This window comes from Diceros bicornis, assembly GCF_020826845.1.
Source record: "Diceros bicornis minor isolate mBicDic1 chromosome 2 unlocalized genomic scaffold, mDicBic1.mat.cur SUPER_2_unloc_8, whole genome shotgun sequence".
Taxonomy (NCBI): domain Eukaryota; kingdom Metazoa; phylum Chordata; class Mammalia; order Perissodactyla; family Rhinocerotidae; genus Diceros; species Diceros bicornis.
The window spans coordinates 456,186-476,656 of NW_026690882.1; the positions used below are offsets into that span (position 1 = coordinate 456,186).

General features: G+C 49.0%; 1 protein-coding gene and 1 long non-coding RNA gene across 3 annotated transcripts in view; both read left to right on the plus strand.

Annotated features, from left to right (window-relative positions):
* LOC131401822 (5'-3' exoribonuclease 2-like) overlaps window positions 1-14,001 on the plus strand; it is a gene marked incomplete at its 3' end in the record, with an annotated part of 126,194 nt that extends 112,193 nt beyond the window's left edge. The window contains exon 13 of the mRNA XM_058536944.1: window positions 13,946-14,001. Within this exon, the coding sequence (XP_058392927.1) occupies window positions 13,946-14,001 (56 nt within the window). The remainder of the gene's footprint in view (window positions 1-13,945) is intronic.
* LOC131401821 (uncharacterized) lies at window positions 6,014-8,879 on the plus strand. 2 transcript variants are annotated; one of them, XR_009218014.1, is made up of 3 exons: window positions 6,014-6,048; window positions 6,534-6,603; window positions 8,681-8,879. It is a non-coding gene; the product is annotated as an uncharacterized LOC131401821 (long non-coding RNA). The 2 variants fall into 2 exon arrangements; XR_009218013.1 differs by lacking the exon at window positions 8,681-8,879 and adding an exon at window positions 8,187-8,268.
* Window positions 14,002-20,471: the final 6,470 nt, after the last annotated feature.

Here is a 20,471-nt window from a genome sequence, read left to right on the forward strand (position 1 = left end):
GGACTTCCACAAAGGCCCTCTCCTCTGTGTGTCATGATATAAGACAGTGTTTTCAGGGGTTTCCATGCAGCAGCTGAAAGGAGCTTGAGCTGGTTCACGGGCCACTGCAGGGTCCAGAGCTGGGACTGAGGTCTGTCTGCCTATTACCAGAGGCATGGCTGGGTGAGACTCCCTCTGGGTCCCTTGGCATATGGTGCTGGATCCCACTTCTCCCACAAAGGCACTTTTGTCTATGGATGGATGCCAAAGCATTGTTAGTGTAGGAGTAGAAAAACAGGAGGTGTCTTCTTCCACCATGATGCTGATATCACTCTCCTTCTCTGAATTACAGAGATTCAAATTTGACTCAGTTTTTCACGAGCCTGCTATTTGCCTACAATTCTCTACAACCTCAGACTCTCCCAGACCCACTCTATGAAGGACATAGAAAGAGTGTTCTCAGATCTACTTACAAGGGCCAGGCAAATAAAAGCCAACAAATTGGTTCTGGTCATTCTGCTGGGAACAGAGGGCAGTGGACGTCTCATACATTCTGGTTTGGAAGCAAGACTTCTTGTTCTCTGTGGATGAATAAACAACAAGAAAAGAGAGCCTGTGGTAGGTAAATACATGCTTGATTCATCTGAAAAGTTCATCTCCTCCCCTTCAACTTGAAGGTTAGTGTAGGGAGAGAGCATGTGTAGTTTCCACTGTTCACCTTCTCCCTTAATATTCAGAACAGAGAATCAGTTTTATTTTGGGTGGCAATTCAACAAATTAAAAGATAAAATTCCTAACCCTTCTTGCAGATAAGAGTGACCAAACCAAATTCAGGCCAATGATGTGTGACAAGAAGTATGGAGTGGGGGTTTGTGGAGGCTGCACAGATGGAACTGACATAGATGGGAGGTTCAGCATTAGACACATGTGACACCAATCCACAGGTGTTGTAGGTATTATCTCATATACACCTGACGATGTTCCTAGAAAGCTGTTTTTAGCACCATCCCCATTGTGCAGGTTGGGAGACTGGGGAGATCTTGAGAGGCACAGTGGCTTTTCCAGGACACAGAACTGGTAGGATAAAAGAGGTGTGACTTCAGCTCTGTCTCCTCAAAGCTGGCCACTGGTTCCACTCCCAAGGAGCTGTGGGGAGGGTGGTGATGGATATTTGTGTACAGTGATGGAGATGACATGGGCAAGGAGGGAGAGCAGCCAACACTCTAGCGGGGGCTTTGGGTGGGTCTGATTGAAGGAAGGGGCCAAGAAATAGAACCTTGAAGAAGTGACCTCACTTCCTTGGTGACAGCCCCCAACAGAACTTAGAACTCTGGTTACCAGGCACCCACACTGTAACCACAGCCTCCTGTCCAGTTCATTTGAGTGGAGGCACTCGACACAGCAGGATGTTCTCGTGTTGTCCCGTGACTTTCCGAGGCTCTGGCCCCCGGAAAGCCAAGAATGAGAGCATGTTAAGTCGCTTTAGACATTGGCTCAGCCCTCACCTCGAATGCCTGTGGGCTTTTGGCAGGAGGAACCATCAGGTAACAGCGTAGCCCAGGGCAGGCCACTCTAGGTCAGGCCACAACTGTGATCCCAAATGGACAGCCCCACACCCCTTGACCCTCATTGTGTGTGTGTGTGTGTGTGTGTGTGTGTGTGTATGTGGGAGGTGGAGTTAGAGAAGGTAGTATGAGGAGGAACCACCCTGAGCAGGAGCAGGTAGCTAAATGGTGGAGATCTGGTTGTGTGTCATGTTCACACTGAAGATCTTGGCTGCAGGAGAGGAAGGTGAGTGCTGGGGACCAAGCTCTTCTACCCACATGTGAATCCCAGGCCATCGAGGTGTTCACATTCCTTCCCTCATGGAGACTATGCAGATGCCCCTCTGTGCCTGAACTGTGGTGGGGTTTCCCTCTGTGGCGAAGTCCAGGCAGGCCCCTGATGCCTCCTGGCCTGACTTCTGGGCACTGTCATGGCAGAGCTGCACCCAAGTGATGGCTGAGGAGCTGGTAGATGGTTTCCAGTTCGCCATCTCTCTGGAGAGGACACAGGTGCACCAGTCCATCAATGAAGAGGACTGGTCTGAGGTGAGTGTGGGTGTAGAGGGGTCTTCATACCCAGGACTCTGAGATGACCAAGGCACTACTAGAATGCAGACTCAAATCTGAGTCTCCCCTGGAACCCCCCAGGGTTTTCTCATTACAGTGCTCCACAGTCGCACTCCGAAAGGAATCTGGACCTCCACTCCTTCCCACCAGCTACACAGGAGGGTAGAAAGTCACCTCAATCCTCCCGCTGGTTCACCATGATGTCATTGAGTGTATGTACCTCCTCCTCTCCCTCAGTGTGAGGATGAGTCCACCGTGAATTTAAATGAGGCCTGCAGGATGCGGGCCCTCCAGACAGGCATGATGGAGAAGCTGACAGAGTCCATCGCACCAGCTTTCCTGAGGAGGAACATCTCTAGCTTCGCCACCTTCATGGTCAACTACTCGGCCTTAGACACGTCCCACCAAGTCAAGGACCAGCTGTTTACTAGGTGAGTGGCCACTCCCTCCTCAGCACAGTGGTGACTCTGCCCCCTGCCAGCTGTGTGTCCTGGGAGTGTCACCAAATCTCTCTGAGCCTCAGTTTGCTCCTCTGAAAAGTAGGGTGGGAAAGGATAAATTTCATGGGGATCTTGTAGGAACTCATGGGATCAGCCATGGCGGGTGCTTACCTGGTGCCTGGCTCTGCAGAGAGGGCTGCGGACGTGCTGTGGTTGTTCATGGTGTTTATTTCTCTCTTCCCTGTGAAAAGTAGTCTGCCTCACCCATCTCTGAGATGTGGCCTTTCTGAGTTTGGAAAAGCACATGGAAACCACCCTGTCAAGGAGTTGGAGATTCCATCCAGCTGGTCCTGGTCCTTTTCCTTGGGGTAGCCAATCAAGGATCTCTGGGGCAGCAGAGAGGCCCTAGGCCCACTCAGGTGTCTGGGATGGTTCTGGGTGGATTACATTCATTCAACCATGTAGATTAAGCACCTACTGCATGCAGGACATTTGGAGACAGTAAATTCAGTGAAAGAAGGAGACACAATGCGTGGCCTCAATTTCCGTCTGAGAGTCAGACATTGACATTAGACATCATTCGCAGGTCTTGTCATCCACTGTCCATCCCAAGGGATGCCCTCATGGCCTCCTTTACATCTGGAGGCATCTCCCCTTATTCCAGCCACGAGGGCAGAGCGCAGGACCACCTAAAAAAGTGAGTGGTCTTTGGGTCCAGAAGGATGGCCTCCTGTCTCTAAAGAACAAGCTGTGGGGGGAGAGATGGAGGCTGTGGCTGAGGGGAGCCTGTCAGAGCCGTATCTCACGCATCTTTTGATTCTCATGGGAAGGCAGAGGTCCGGTGGCTTCCAGTCCAGGAGGACAGGAGTCAAAGAGCTATGGATGGGTGCCAGGACCCCTGGGAACCAGAGGGGTGGCTGGGCTGAGTTCTCCCCTAGAAACCCATACCCACCACAGACCCATTTGAATCTGTCTCCCCTTCTCCACATCTACCTCTTCTGACCACCGCCTCCAGGCCCAGAACAGGAGGTGTGTGAGCAACCTGGTCACAAATCTGTCTCAGTGCTCAATCCAGTTGCACAAGTGCATGGAGGGCCAGGGTGGGCTGTGTCCCAGACCTTCAGGAGAAGAGTGTCCGTGGGAAGAGAGTCACAACAGACTCTGTGTCAACCTGCTGGATAAGCAGGACTGCCACTGCCAGGACAGCCTCACAGGGGTCAGGGCTGCCATGTGGCTCTCACCTGGATGGAGAGGAGCAGGCATAAGGTCCAGTCCCATGCCAGGGTGCCTTGGGTGAGAAGTGTGGAAGGAAAGGCCAGGCCTCTGACTCTGTTGCCCAATTGCCTCCCCCAGTGCCATCTCTTCTCTGGTGGGAACCTGCCTGGACCCAGGGCAGGATTTCTGGGAGCTCCTGCACTATCCCTGCTTCAGCATGAAGCTGGCCTCTCTGCATCTCAGCTTGCCTGGCTCAGGGCTTCAGGGTCACGCCTACCTTCTCCAGGTCCAGCTGGAGCATCCACGGCCCATTGAGGCAGAGCTGGAAGGTGAGGCGACTGCAGTCTGGGATGACAATTTGCAGAGTGTTCGGAGGCTTGGTTCCCTTCAAGGCAGTGGGGTCTTTCCTGGCTTTGACAGGCACAGGGGAAGTCAGCTACTTGAGTGACACTGTTTCTTTCTCCTGCTACAGTACCATCTCCAGAGCTCCCTCCAGCTCCAGAGCCAGAGCAAGGGCCAGCTCCACGGCTAGATGCAGCTCCAGCTCTAGTTCCACCACCTGTGCTAGAGCTGGAGCTAGTGTCACCTCCATCAGTCCCTCCAGGGCCAGAGCCACCACCACCATCAGCTCCAGCCCCAGTGCCAGCTCCTGAGCTGGAGCCAGCTGGACCATTGGCTCCAGGGAGAATCCTCCCTCCACCTGGAGAGATAACAGCAGAGCCAGATCCAGCCCCAGAGCCCGACTGCCCCTGGGACGTGACCACCAAGAACCTGCTGAGGGAGGAGAAGCCTGACTTCTTGGAGTTCCCTCCCCGGCTGGTGGCAGAGCAGTTGACACTGATGGATGTGGTGAGCAGCGGGGCTCTCAGGGCAGGTGGGGCAGGCCTTCCCTGTGCCATCAGCTGCCCCAGACCTGCCATTTCCTGATCCAGAATCCCATGATCTCGGTCCAACCTCTTGCTTCCCCACTTACCCTCATGTGACCTGAGTAGCCTTCTTAACGCCCAAGCCTTTGCTGTCCTCATGTGGACAGTAGGGGTGGACACTGGGAGCAGCTGCCATGCAGAGTGGCTGTGCAGGTGGATGAGGTGGAGCAGAGAGGAAGTTGGGCAGAGTCTGCGCTTTGGTGGGGGAGGGGAGCACACTGAAGTGCTGTCTTCTCCTTGGGTAGTTCACTCATTTGCCCAGGAGGCCTCAACAGCCTCAACACTAATTAGGCACTTAATGTGACTACAAGGCAAACAAACAAAGCCCGTGGTTGTTGCTGCCTTGGGGGAATGTGCATCTGAAAGAGGAGTCAGACCCCAGGATGGTCAGAATGGGTGGAAGATGCCCCTAGAGATGGTCATGCAGGAGCCGAGTTCTGGTGCTTGGAGGAAGTGAGACTGGGCAGCAAGCAAATGCCACTTCCCTGAGCCACAGTATCGGTTCCTGGGTCATCCTGTGCTGGGTGCCCTCAGGGGACACAGGCAGCACCCAGGGACTCCCACAAGCCTCTGGCCGCATTCTCAGCTTCCTGAGCTCCAGCTCTCACCACTGACCCGGCCTGGGACTGGGGGCTGCAGATGCTCAGCTGGGCTGTGGCAGGGCTGGGTGACACTCCCTGTCCTCCCCAGGAGCTCTTCAAGACAGTGAGGCCCCACGAATTCCTGGACTCCATCTGGTCCCAGGGTGACAACAGGGGCAATGAGCACCTGGCACCGACCATCCATGCCACCATGACCCACTTTAACAGAGTGGTAGAATGTGTCATCACCACCTGCATTGGGGACCCGAACATGACGGCCCAGGACAGGGCCAGGGTGGGGGAGCTCTGGATCCAGGTGGCCAAGGTAAGATGTGGGAGGCCCTGGGAGCCCCTCTCTGGAGTCGGGGGAACTGCCCCTTCTCCTTTCTCAGCTCTCATGTTTGAAGTCTGTTGTCTGAGCCTTTGCACAATCCTTAGGCCCCTCCTGCCAGGCCTCGATGACCTGACTCCTGGTCCCAGTGGTGGGAAGCTCACCCCTTCCTGGGCTCCTTTCTTGGCTTGAGCTGAAATCCTCCTCCCTGGAAGTATTCCTCATCAGGTTCCAGCTGTGCCTTTCCCGGGTTCCCTGAGCCACTGTCTCATCCAGAACAGGAGACGTCAATGAGGCGACAGAAGCCAGAGGAAGCAGGGCTCCAGCTCCCCCTCACAGCTCATTCTCTTCCCTTCCCCAGGAATGCCACGGCCTGAGGAACCTTTCCTCTCTCCATGCGATCTTGTGGGCTCTGGAGGGCCCCTCCATTAAACGTTTAAAAGAGACGTGGAGACAGGTGTCCAGGTGGGTAGGCCTCTCTCCATGCGAGCACCACCTGGGTGGACCAGACACCCCCCACAGGGCTGGCATTGCCCTTCAGTCAGTTGGGACCTCCTGGCAGACAGCAAACCCTGGGGATAGGGTCTGACCTGGTTGGCAGGCTTCAAGTCTTTCTGAAAACTTAGGCCAGTCGTTCTGCCTCAGGAATCAGTTTCCCTAAGTGACAGATCATGGCTTGAACCAAATTGAAGATTTTCAAGTGTTTGCAGCAACAGAACTCTCTGTCCACGTGAAATTAAGACTGTTTAAAACACATCTGCTGAGAAAATAAGAGAATGGAGGCCCCAGGTGACAATAGAAGAGCCCCCTCCTCAGTCCCAGACACCTCAGGGCTCAGACGACACATTGAAAATGCTCATCCAGGCTGTCTGGATCTTCTGGGTTTTCAAACAAAAGGGATTTACCCTCAAACCACTCCACAGTGTTTCTTTCCTTTTTTCCCTCCTCAGGAAGAACTGTCAAATAGTTAAAAAGATCTTCCAAACATGCCACCGGGAGAGCAGGAAGCTTCTCAAGGAGGTGAGTGGAGTCTGGAGATCTGGAAGGATGGGAGGTGAGGTGGGGAGGGACCAGGCAGGATGTGCTTTGGTAAGTTTTTCACTTAAGGTTCCCCGAGAAATAATGGTCTGTCTTGTCCAGCTGGACAGGAAGCGGGGGTGTGAGCTGCAGGGCAGGTGGGGACTGTTTGGGGCAGGAGGCCTTGGTCACGGGATACAGTGGTGTCGCCTGGACTGTTGCAAGAGGTGAGGAGGTGGCAGAATGAGCAGGTGTCTGGCTTCCATGCAGACCCATCAGCTGGCCCTCACCATCCTTCAGGCTGGCGGGTGGATGGAGTGGGTGGGGGTTCCTTTCTTCCTAAAGCAGCCCAGTCTGTCCTCAGGAAGCCAGGCCCCTGCTGCTCCTTCTGTCTTCACTGCAGCTCGCAGGGGAGGGCACTCAGGCCTTGTCGACAGAGGGGCTGCACAGCCTTGGGCCAAATGGTGGATCTGGGACAGAACTGTGTGCTCTCTGGGACTGTGCACTCTAGCCCGATAGTGGTCACTGCTGACAAACCAGTGAGTCTCCCCCGGTGCCTTGTCGACAAGGATACGCCCCAGATGGCAATGAGAATTATCAGGGAACCTACAGATTCTTAACGGACCTTCCTGACAGATTCTTAATGGCCTCCATCGAGGCCCTGGCAGGAGGGGCCTAAGGATTGTACAAAGGCTCAGACCACAGACTTCAAACATGAGAGCTGAGAAAGAAGAAGGGACATTAGAAGTTTCCAAGTGAAAAAGGATGCAAATGTCACCATTACCCAGTGCCGTGGTCAACTCCTACACTGTCACTCAGATGTGGCACACGGGGGTCCCCTTCCTGAGTGAGTGAAGGAGGAGTTCTGTGCAGGGACAATCCTGAGGGGATCCTAGGGAGCTAAGGACTTTGGCATGGCCTCAGGGCCAGCCTGGTCTCAGAGAATCCCAGGGGGCTGGAAAACACAGAAGCCACTTGCATGGGACCCCGAGACACCTTGTGCCTCTCCATCCATGGCTCAGGTTGACTGAGGGCCTCAACAAACCCCGAGAGTCCAGAGGACAGGACCTTGGTCCGAGGTGTGTCTGGAGGAAGAGTGAAGGCCGGGGGCCAGGGCCTCTGGCTGGGAGGGGGAGCGGTCTCTTCTGTGGGCCCCTGAGCAAGTCACTGCCCCTCTGTGGGCCTCGGTCTCCTCATCTGGGAAATGGAGGGAGATGATCTGTGGTGCAGGCCTCACAGGGGTGATGAGGTACAAGGGGGAGAGGAACGTGCAGGAGCTTTGTGCTCCTCCTCCTCGAGGGGGGAGGGGACAGCACTGGTGACAGTCAGATGATACTGAGTCCTCAGGGGACCCTGGGATGCATGGGGAGTCCTCCTCACACTTTCCTGATGAGGAGAGAGGCTTAGCGGCATGGGCAGGCCTGAGGGCACAGAGAAGGGAGTGTTGGAGCTGGGAGTGATCTAGCATCAGGGCACCCTGGAATGGGAGCAGCCATAGACACCAGATGGCCAGGGTCCAAGATCAGGGGCCTGGGAGACATGGGGAAGGGAACATGGCCTCCCTGAGCCTGTCCTTGACCCTGCAGGAGGTGATATCTGTGAGGGCCACCCTGCAGATGGACCCCCAGGGAGCCCAGGAGAGACAGCAGCAGCAGGTGAGGTGGCCTGAGGGGGAGGGTCTTAGGTGTCAGAGGAGAGGTCACTCACCTCACGGCTGGAGGCCTCCCTAAGAGAGGGGTCCCTCCTCCTCCAGCCCAGCTCCAGGAGCCCAAGAGCCTGAAAGGCCTGCCCTGGAAGTGACCAGGAGGAGGCCTGGAAGGGCTGGGCCCAGGATGGGTTAGGGTGGGGAGGGGCAGGGACCACATACCCTGGGATTTGCCAAAAGCCGCCCCTGGGAGGTGACTGGGGAAGTTGGGTGGCCCTGGAGGGGGCAACTGGGGGGAGGCCGCTGAGGGTCCTAGGCTGTTCTCTGTGGGAGTCTGTGGTGGGCAGGAGGCTGGGGTGAAGGGATTTGGGGGAGGGTCCATGGGGGCACCTGAGAGGAGGGACTCATCTCACCACTCCCACCCTGATTTCACAGGGTGTCATCCCCTTCCTGGGCATGTTCCTCTATCACCTGAAGCTGCTGGACATTGGGATGGAGGATGATCTGGAAGTGAGTGAGCCTGGAGGTGGGGCCAGGGAGCAGGATCCTGAGGTTTGGGAGGCGAGAGCCCTGCACTGGGACCTGAGTTCTCAGTACCTGGCAAACCTCCTCTCATGAGAGCCCCATGGCCACCCCTGGGAGTTGGGCAGTCAGACCCATCTTAGCAATGTGTCAATAGACGCTCCGCATAAGCCCCCCACCAGTCTACCTGGGCTGGGGAAGCTCATAGCTGCCTGCCTGCAGAGCTGCAGGAGGCTGTGTCTGAGATGGATTCAGCCTCCCCCTCAGGCCCTGCCCCTGGGGGAGTGCCATCAGCCCCTGCAAGTGAGGAAGCACTTCTGTGTTCCAGCTGTCCCTTCCTCCCTGAGGCCTCAGTCTCCCCGTCTGTCATCAGAGAGGGTGTGCTACATAAGGTCTCTGGCCTCAGCTCCCCTGTCCCTCCTGCTCTGGAGCCCAGAGCCTGGCCCAGTGTCAAGTTCTCTTTGTGGAAGGTCTGCCCTCTGCTGGGCCCTCACATTCCTGCAGCCTGAGAAGGGCTGGGATGGGGGTTGGTTCTGGGCTAAGGGGGCTGTTTCTGATGGACATTGGCTGTCTCCCTTCCAGGGAAATCGGGTCAACTTTCAGAAATGGTGTGACGTGAGCAGCTACGGGGAGGGTGGGGATGTGGAAATCAGAGACCTCCCCTGGCAAGACTTTCTCTGGCCTCATCCCTTGGGTCTAACATTTATTGGGAGAGTCAGATCCACAAAGCTGGGGATCCCATCACGTTGGCGGGTGTGGGAGGGGCTGGCATCAAGGACACCTTCCTGGATGAGGAAGTAATTCAAGCCAAGCCAACTGTGAGGACAGGCAAGTCCTGAATGGAGTGGGAAGGAAGGAGGGTTCCCGAGTGAGCACAGACCCCAGACCAGATCCTCACTCCGCACAAGTCCCTGGCAGCGTTCCCCACCCAAGCCCTGTCTGCATCCTGTCCTTCCTCCCAGAAATTCAAACTCATCCGGAGGATCCAGCTGCTCCAGCAGGCTGCAAATGCATATGACCTGGAGCCCGACGAGCGATTTGGGGCCTGGTTCCAGGCCATGGAGCCCATCAGTGTCCATGAGAGGTGAGGGGGACAGGAGTTGGGTGAGGGCAGGACAGACTATCTCTGATGGCCAGCTCCAGAGCCTGTGGCCTGGCTCGCTGATCAGCCTCAGAACTCGTAGCGTGGTGACCCATGGGGCACCAGGACTCAGCTGCTGGCAGGCTCTGGGAGGGGCACCTGAGGTGTGGCTCCTGGTAGCTCACAGGTCCACTCTGTCCTGTAGCTACTGGGTCTCCTGCCAGCTGGAGCCCGCACACCAGAAGGCGAGCAAAATGCGGCTCTTCAGGAGAAAGAGGAACCGGACATCCTCCAGTTCAGGGCCGAGTGAGTGTTGGGACCAGGAGCAACTGAATCCAGGGGCTCAGTACAGCTTCGGGCTAAGCATGGGCCTCGATCCCAGCTCCACTGCTGAGCAGGCCTGGGACAGGCCGCTCCCCTCTCCTCTCTGGGATTCAGTTGCATCCACTGAAATGGGTGATGCTAAATGATGCCTCCTGCATCAGGGACAAACGGGGTGCTGTTGATGGACTGAGCACTCGGTACAGGGTTTGAATCAGAGTGCAGTGGGGCAGGGAGTTGTGCCATGAATCTCAGGAAGGTTCCCCAAAATAGTCTGTTTCTTCTCTTCAGCCACCATGCCCTTGGTGATGAGCCGTCACACTCTGGAGACCACAAGTGCAGCTCCTCCTGACCAGCAGGGACACTGGAACCCTCGGGGTGCACCGGGCCAGCTCTTGCCACCCTGAGTGAACGAGGACATCCTAAGACTTTCCCTGGTTTCCCCTAAAGCCCCAGAGGGAGGGCACCACCCCCTCCAACTCCCTGATATCTCCATGCCAGCCACTGTTAACCCATTGGGGAGGAGTGATATTATTTCTTTAATAGTAAATGGTAGATTTGACTCTTACGTTATATCCTGTTTCTGTCACAGCCTGGGTGTTGTGGTGTGGTTCTTTCACTTCTTATGTTCATGTAAATGAGACACAGAATCTCACTTTCCTCCTTGAATTAACTTGTGTATGGTCACAGCTTATTGTATGTGGGAGAAGGGAGGAGGGCCAGCCTCCTCCCTGGCTACTGAATGTAACCCTCAAGTCCCCCTTCCTCAGAGGACAGGTGCATTTCAGTGTGGTTCACCTGGGCCAGGAGCAGAGACAGCCCCTCAGATCTCCCTGGATGCAGAGGTTGGAGGGACTTTCCCAGGCAGAGCAATAACCACTGAAATGTGGGTGTCTTTCAAATAGCACTTACCAGGACCATGTCCTTCCCCAGGACAGCGGCTGTCTTTCTACAGCTTTCCAGGAAGAAGGAATGTTTTTTGCTTCTCTTGTTGAGGTTTCTTTGATCAGATATTGGAACTTGCCGTTTTCTAATCAGTGTCTGGATTCGCATCAACACTAAATGAGGAAAAAATGTAAAAAGATAAAAGTTTGCATGTGGAACGGACAAGGACAGAGGAAGACCATGTGCAGATGGACTAAGGGCCGACAGGACATCCCCATCAGGCCGCCTCTAGGGCTCCCTGTTCACCCTTCGCCTAGACTGGAATCCTCCTGGGATCCTGGCCCATGCCATGGAAGTCCTTTTCCCGCTTATTTCATGTCTAGAGGGAAAGACTCATGATGCAGCTTTTAAACCTACAACAAGACTTTGTTCTATAAACGTCACTGCTCCCTGTGAATTAGGAGTTCCAGCATCCCTGCACTTCACTGTAGGATTCTTTTAGGGTAGAAATTCCCTAGAAGGCCCCCAGCCTCTCTGTCAGGTACATCGTGGCCATTCCTCCCCAGTTGGGCCTGATGGATCAGGGGTGAGCTCTGGTTTGCCAGGACAATAGACCTTAATCTTGTCCACGGAATGACCCACACCAGCCCTTGCTGCCCTGGGTGACATCTGGGCCCATGAGGTTCTCAGGTCCATGGTCTCAGACAATCACTAGTTTACACACTCAGTCGTGTTGTTACTGACTTGTCCCAAAGGGGCAGCTTGGCCTGAGCGCATAGAGCACGTAGCCCCTGGGACGGCTGTGTTCTTTTCCCCAGTCTGTGCTGTGGTTATATGGATTTGTGTTACAGGGATGTGAAACTTTCCTGTTGGGAGTTTTGAAAGATGAGGCAGGAGAGGGGCAGGTATAGAAGTGGGTCCAGCAGGGGAATGCCACCAATCTTAGACACCACAGACACAACAGACACAACCTTACCAATTAAAATACTGAAATGCTCCCCACGTGGGTGGTTAACAGACACTGCTCAGAGCTCATGCCGAGAACCCACCCGACGACCTGGACCTAAAGGGTTAGCACCCGGCATTTTGAACATCATGCCCTGGAAACACCCTGTAAGACAAGGGCCATTGTCTTGAATTCCTTGGTACTTCTTCCCCCTCCTTTCTGAAGGCTGCAAGTGTCACCCAGGGAGGCCTTTTCAGTTCAGCCAGAAGCAGAGTAGAAATCCTGGTTCCCACAGCCCAGGTCCTTCCTTTCAGGGCACTCCCATCCAGGAAAGAAAGAATTCACACATCGGTGTAGACACACAAACACACACACTCATATTCCACCCAAATCCCAAGATGCATGAACCAACAAGAGATTAAAAGTGACTTCAGAAACAGATCAACCAATTGCAAAAGAAGGGTTTCATTAAGATCCTGACTCAAAGAAAATGTAAAACCAGGAAATAACCTTGAGAAAACTGGGAGACTTTGGATACTGACTAGATAGTTGATTATCCGAATGACATTTTTATTTTTGTGTGTGATCATGTTATTTTGTTTGTGTTCCAAAATTCCCTCATCTGTAAGAGAAATGGAAATATTTACAGCTGAAATGATGTGCTCTCAGCCATCTCAGCCGGTTAATTCTTGGGGACTTGGTGTGAGGATAAACAAAGCCAGATGGTATACGAGTTGACAATCTTTGAAGCAAGTAACAGATTCACAGAGATTGATTTTTCTCTACTCTGAGATTTAGAGATTTTTGAAAACCTTCAGAACACAATTTTGATAAAAATAGTATACTTGCTGTTCACATTACAATGTTACAAATTAAAACCTCACAAATATAAAGGAATGCTTCTCCTTCCTGACCTAAGGAAGCTCTCTCTCAGTCTGGCTTCTGTGAATGACCTGATGATGCCACCAATTATTCACTTATCACATGTTTGTGGAGTAATTCCTATGTGCTCTGTGCTGTGTGCAAGGCGAACCCATTTCCACGACTCTGGATCTAGTGTGGGAAGGAAGGCAATGAGCCTGCTGCCAAGGTTCTCTACGGGGAGAATAATGCCCCCAGGGGGTGTGCTCATTCTGGAGATTCCAAAATCAAAGCTACACAAGTTTGCCAGGTAACAGATAAGAGATACTTAATTCATGATATAGAAATCACCTATGTCTGAATTAACATGTGGCAGTGAAGAGAAAGATTGATGCATTTTATGTTATAATTAGATGCAAATTCATAGTGATGGCCCCTGGCTGAGTGGTTAGTTTGGCATGTTCTGCTTTGGTGGCCCAGGTTCAGTTACCAGGCACGGACCTACAATACTCATTAGCAGCCATGCCGTGACGGTGACCCACACACAAGGTAGAGGAAGACTGGCAACAGATGTTAGCTCACGGTGAATCTTTCTCAGCAAAAAAGAAAAAAACCAAATTAGATGCAAAATCGTAATAAACATTTATGGCATCAGATTTAATATACATTAAAAGACAAATCTCATTCAAGTAGGTATCATCTCTTCATTGAGTGTCAGTTCTAGAAAAAACAAATCTAAGTTCAAAACACTAATTCCTCAGCTACAATTATCCTATCAATTTTAATATAAAAAGGAGAAAACTCGTGGTAAATAAAAATTGAGGTTTAACATGAAATGTCAAGATCACGATGGATGTTACAAAGAGATGCTGTGAGAGTCAAGCCTGTCTCATGGGGAATCTCTCAATGGCACCACTCTCCTTTTCTTCAGCACCAATGTTGCCTTCCTCACTGTGTTTTCAGGATGCCTTTCTTGGCTTCTTGCTCTCTCTGGCTCCCCGGCAATCTCGTCTGTCCTCGAGGCCACAGTCAGTCTCTCCCATGCTTTTCTTCACTTTCTGTGTCTGTCTCCTGATATCTCTAGAAGATGCCCGTTGCCTGCAGAGGGGCTGTGAGTGGCCCAGACCCATTCCTGGACTCATCTCTGCCTGATATGGACAGTGGCCCGGGTGGGCTCAGGGCTGGTGTGCAGATCCCTCGGCCCCAGCATGGTCCAGAGATTCACATGGACCAGCCTGTGCGACTGTTTCAAAGGTATTTGCGACTCCAAAGAACTTAAGAGTTCTCCTTCACTGCTGCAGGCCTGGAGTCCCTGCAGTCGACTGTATCCACAGACTTGCTGGGGCTTCTCCAAGTTCTCCTCCCACTGACTGCATCTGACCTCACCGCCAGGATGGGCAGTTAGTCCAGTAACTGGCCTCTGGAATATGCAGCTACTTAGGATTCAGGGTGCGTAGAACTTCAGTTTTCTGATTGGGTTTAGTTTCATGGTCTTACTGTTTCCACTATGAAGCCTGGGCATATTTTTTGAGCTTTCTCTTTCAGAACAAAATAAAATGTGAAATTTGAACAAAATGGATGATGAAGACTACCATCCACGGAAAACATCCTCAGCTCACGTGGATATTCCACCCTCCTTCTCTCCCTGGACACAAGTGTCTCAAATCGCACTGTGCATCACAATCATTGGAGGGTTTTTAAAACTCAGAGTGCTGGACCTCAACCCAAGTAGGTCTGGGGAAGAAAAGGAGAATTTTCATTTCTAAGAGGTGATGTTGATGTTGCTGGTACAGGGACCACATGTGGAGAACAGGCTTCAGTGACACCATCAACTGATGTGAGACAAGGACAGAAAGCTCAAGGTCATTATCCAGTGTCAAATCCAGACCAACTTCCCTCCGCCATCTTGCTTCAGGACTTTCCTCTCCTCCTCTCTCTGTCATGGTCAAATACACACATGCTGGTGCCCCACAGCCCACTGTTATTGGGACACAGAGTTCCAAGGACTCCACAGCTCCTTTACGGCCTCATCTCTAATGAAATTATTCACTATTCCATCCTTAGTCATTCACTTCCACACCCTGATCCTATCTTCACCCAAAATTCTCCTGCTCCCAAATCAGTAACTCAGAAACACCATATTCCCACCACAAATTTCCACATTTCTACTTTTGGCACAAAGAACTCCCCTCTAAGTAACCATTCTTCGAGAAAGTATATTACTCCAGTAAGCAGATCTTCACAACCATTTTGCTTCTCTTCTCCTACTCCTCTCTATTAATCCTGCATTCCACAGTCCATCATTTCAATCACCCACTGACCATACTCGCAGATTCCTTATTGCCATTATATCTGCCTTGCAAGCCGCCCACTTCAGATGATTTCAAATACCTGCCATGCCATGTTGACACTTGCACTGAAGAGAGAATGCACCAGGAGCCTGTGGATCCCAACAGAAAATCACAGCAACCAATGGACCTATATGCATTTCTCTAATGCTCCCTAACGCTCTGCTCATTTCTTTCCATTTCTTGAGTTCCATAAATCTCTATTCCGACCTCCTCCATTTTTCACAGATAAATTGTTAACCATCAAACAAGAACTATTTGACTCTCTAGTCATCAGATCTACAAATATTCCTCATAAGGAATTGATTTATCACACCTTTTCTGTTGCTATATCCAAAGAAATTTCTTTCTTGTGGAAACCACTCTGATTTTTATCTCATTCTTCAATTTCAATGACATTATGCCCTCCACATTTGTTGCACTTTCCATCACTTCCCTACTGCAATCATCCCTCACATTTCAAATATGCACAAATCTCTACCATCTACAAACCAATCCCTCATCCAGCATTCCTAACAGTCCTCACCCCCCATGCCCCTCCTCTTGTCCTCCTGCCAGGGATCCGCTGTGAAAAGTTCACATATATCCAAATGCCTCTGTTTGCACAGTGCACACTCAAGCCCATCCCCATTCTGTGGATTTTTCTCTTGCTAACCTCACAAGCCATGTCTCTTACCAATCCACTGGGGACTTTTCATGATTTGTCTGACATGCTCTGCAGTAGCATGTGACCTTGTGGACTTCAACGTCATTTTAAAAGCCTATTTGTCCTTGGGATCCACCACCTTACACTGTCCTGCTCTTGCCTGTCTGAACTTCCTGAGCCACTTTCTGGCTTCTCTTTATGACCACCCCACAATGACTGATCCTTCCCGGAAGTCAGCCCTGCTCAGACACCTGTTGCCCATCTGCACCCTCCTGGGGCAACACCATACATTTCCCTTGCTTCAAATACCACTAATGAGCCAAATATGTCCAAAGAATCAGCAGAGACCTAACTCTGACCCCCAGACCCATTTATCTACCTGCACACTCACGGCATCAGTGATGACTCAACTCACAATGACCAGGTCCCAAGTTGAGCAAACCACTTCCCCAAAATAATTTGCTTCTCTCTCAGGGTTCCCAAACTCATTTGTTTGTGCTAATAATGCGTCTAGCCCTGGGTGTCACTCTGGACACCCTGGCACCCCACACTCAGATATCAATAAACCACCCATCCACCCTCCTGAATCTACCTACAGGTTTTCCACTTTTGAATTATTTCTAATCATCTTTCAGATCTCATACAAAATATCATTTCCACACAGTGAACTCTCCTACTCTAGTAAGCCAATTTATAAAACTCCATTTTTCCTCTTTGTTGATTTTTTTTTTCTAGTTTAGTTATATGTACATTATTATCTATTTCTTTCAAGATTTAGTTCTTTCTCACTAAACTGGATACTCCATGAAGACAAGACCAATATGGATTTTCCAAATTTTCCCACAAGAATGTTCACATATGGCTTTGCACACATAAAGGGGTCACATATATTATGTGTACAATATATATTTTATATTTATATACATATAAAATTGAAACATTAAAAATTCACTTCCTGAAATATTTTAAATCCATCCACTTAACTACTCTTATGCAAAGACACCACCTTTAGAGTGGTACACTGCAGTAAATTAGCAAGAATAGTTTAAGATTCCAAATCCTTTCTCCTCGTAATAAAATCATGAGATTCTAGTCACAGTGATCTGTTTAAAATGCAAAAGTGATCAGTTCATCTTAACTTTTAAATCCCCCATTTCTGTCTTCAGCACATATTTCTCCTGTTGTCTTATCATAATTATTAATACTACCCTTTTCATTCCCTGATATGTTCCAGTTTGGAGGGAAAACTATTTGGTCATTCTATTTTTAGAGCACTTACTACATGCAAAGCTCTGGTATAAAACCTGTGATCTACAAAATAACTAAACAGAGAGACTGCCTCTGTTTGATTTAGTCTTAGTGGGAGGAAAGAGATAATAAATGGCAAAGGATGTATAACATGCCATGTAGAAATCACTGCTGTGATGAACAATAAGGCAGAGAGTGAAAGTTTGAGCTTGAGCACATTTTCAAATTACTTGTGTTTGTGTGTGTGTGTGTGAGCGCTCATGTGTGTTGCCTGGATGGGAAGAGTTGCTTCCTCCTGCGGGGTTGGAGGAGCCTCCTATGCCTTAGGAAATGTCGTCCATGTGCACTTAATATGCACTTTGTTATCCATGTGTATTAGTCAGGATTCTCTAGAGAAATAGAACCATAGAATATATATAAATATATAGAAGTGGAGATTTATTGTAGGAATTGGCTCACAAGGTTATGGAGTTGAGAAGTCCCACAATCTGCCATCTGCAAGCTGGAGAACAGGAAAAACCAGTGATATAATTCAGTCAAAGTCTGAAGGCCTGACAGCCAAGACCTTTGATGTCCAAGTGCAGGAAAAGATGGATATCCCACGTCAGGAAGAGACAGTGGACTCAGCCTTTCTTTGCTTTTTGTTCTATTGAGCCCTCAACAGATTAGATGATGCCCACCCACACTAGTGAGGGTGGGTTTGTTTATGTAGACCATGGAATCAAATGCTAATCTCTTCCAGAAACCTCCTCACAGACACACCCAGAAATAATGCTTCACAGTCCAGCTGGGCACCCCTGCAGCCAGTCAAGCTGACACCTAAAATTAACCATCACATCATGGCTTTATCCAACCAAGACCAACAGAGATATCACAATGTGACCTATGTCATTTCAATTTTCCAGAACACATGTTAAAGAAAGTAAATACAAACAGATGAAACTGGATTTTATAACATTTTTATTTAACCCAAGAAATCTAAATATTATCATTTCAAAAGCTAGTCCACATCAGTACAAAGAACAAGATACTCAGGTTTTATGCTCCCTCTGTCTTACTGTTGAATTTCAATGAATACTGGCTCCTCATATAACTTAATATGATCCAATTTATAATTTTCTCCTACCTATTTTAGCTTTATTGTATCAAAAGGAAATCATTTTCTCCTTATTGTCAAACTGCTCCGCTATCTCTTTTTTAAAAAATTAAAGCTGTATATTGTGTTTATGTTAGAAATGAAATTAAAAAATTAAGTAATTAAGAAGGATTTGATTCCAGCAAAAGGCTGGTTTATTAAAACAGCAGACTGTTCAAGAGCAAATCTTCCAAGAAAACCACAGGGTCAATGACATTGGAAAATTCAGGGTAGAATTAGAATACACATGGGATGTGATTAAAAGGGGAGTAGTGAGAATGTGGAGAGGAATTGATATCAGAAGTGAAAATACACAAGCATGTTCCAAGTTGATGAAAGACATCAATCTACAGATTCAATTAATTCAACATTCCCTAAGCAGAGTGACTACACAGGAAATATTAATGAACTGAACTATGGTCTAAAAACCAAAGTTAACGTAAAGGATTTTAGGGACTATAGATGCCAAATAAGCAAGAAAAAGGCCAACTGGTGATTTCTAACCATAAATAAAATAAGATAGACATCAACAGAGCAGTATTTTTTAAATGCTAAACGAAATCTCATGTCAAACCAGAATTCTACACCCAGCAGCAACAGTGCCCCAAATAAAGATGTCCTAGAAAAACTTAAAGTGAAACTTTTGATTGTCAGCAGCCTTGAATTAGACAAAATACTGGAGTGAGTTATCACACCCAAAGGAATATAATCTCAGGTAGAAAACCAGGAACGGAGGAAGGACTGAAGAGGAAAGGAAAGGATAATTTATAGATAAATATAAATGAATTTTATTTTGTGAAGTAATTCTAGAAATCTCTCATGGAGATTAAAATATATGTAGAATAAAATGCATGAGAACAGTAATACAAATGTCAGGAAGGTTAAAAATAGAATTGAAAGTGTTTAAGTTAGTAGCATTTGAGGGAGGTGGTAAAAGTAATTATTCTCATTAGACTGTATTAAGGATTCAGGATTTAGCCATTAGTGCAATTAAACAAAGATTTCTATATGATTTCAACTAATAAGTTTATAGACAAAATAACGGAATAATAAAAGAGTTAAGTCAACATCAGTGAAGTAAAGAGAGTAAAGGAACGTTAATTATTCAGGTCAAAGGGAAGGGAAAGAGTAAGATGGTTGAAATAATTACAAGTTTACTGGTAATTACCTGAGATGTAAATGCACAAAGTACTAATTTATTTTTAATGGCTGTGTGATCTATTCTAGAGACTTATTAATAAATATTTTGGACATTCTTTTATTGATAAATGTTTACACATTCTCTATTTTTTCCTATTAAAACATATGTTGTATGGACATTTTTGTACATATAAACTTTCATTCCTATTTTTACAGAAAATATCAATAGTGGAAGACAAAGGAAATATTAAAATGTTGATAGAAACTGCAAATACCACCTCCCCACACAACTGTATTAAATTTTTTCATCTACCAACAGTATCTGACAGTGTCAATAACCCCACATTTCTCTGTTTATGTATAAAGCTTTAGGAATCGCTCAAATCCCATTGATAAGAGACAGGAAGTCTCCTCTGGATTATCCACTGATTGGATTATCCACTCCCTCCCTCCATAAAAGGGGAATCAGAGGCAGAAGTCACTCATTTTCCAGCAATCCACGGGCTGTCTGCACATCAGGAGTGGGGTCAGCAGGACAACTCTGCAGCCATGGAGGAACCTGCATCGGCCTATTTTCCAAGCCAGCCTGTTCTGGTGAGTGTGGAATCCATACGGACAGCAAGAGTGTCCATTTGTACACTTGGTCCTTGTGTGAAACCTCTTTAAGTGAGCAGGCAGTAGCTGTTAAAACAAGAAGATACCTTATTGAAAGTTGTTTCCCAGGTGTCAATGTTTGTTAAGTAATGTTCAAGGTATTGCACTTATTTGTATAGAGAGCTTTCTTGGGATAATAGGCCAGACCTTTTTTTTGTTTTGTTTTTACCCAACAACATCACTGGGAAGTGGAAGTAGTATTCGGCTCTGCACTGTTTACATTGTTCCCTTCTCTGGAAAAATTTTTACCCACAATGTGATTGGTCTTTTTTAAAAAATATTCAGTTCTGTGCTCAAATATCACCTCATCAGTTAGTCCTTCCCTAAACTCTTCATCATCAATAATTGTAGGTGGGCCGGGCCCGTGGTGTAGGGGTTAAGTTCGAGCACTCTGCTGCTGGTGGTCTGGGTTTGGATCCCGGGCGCGCACCAAGGCCCC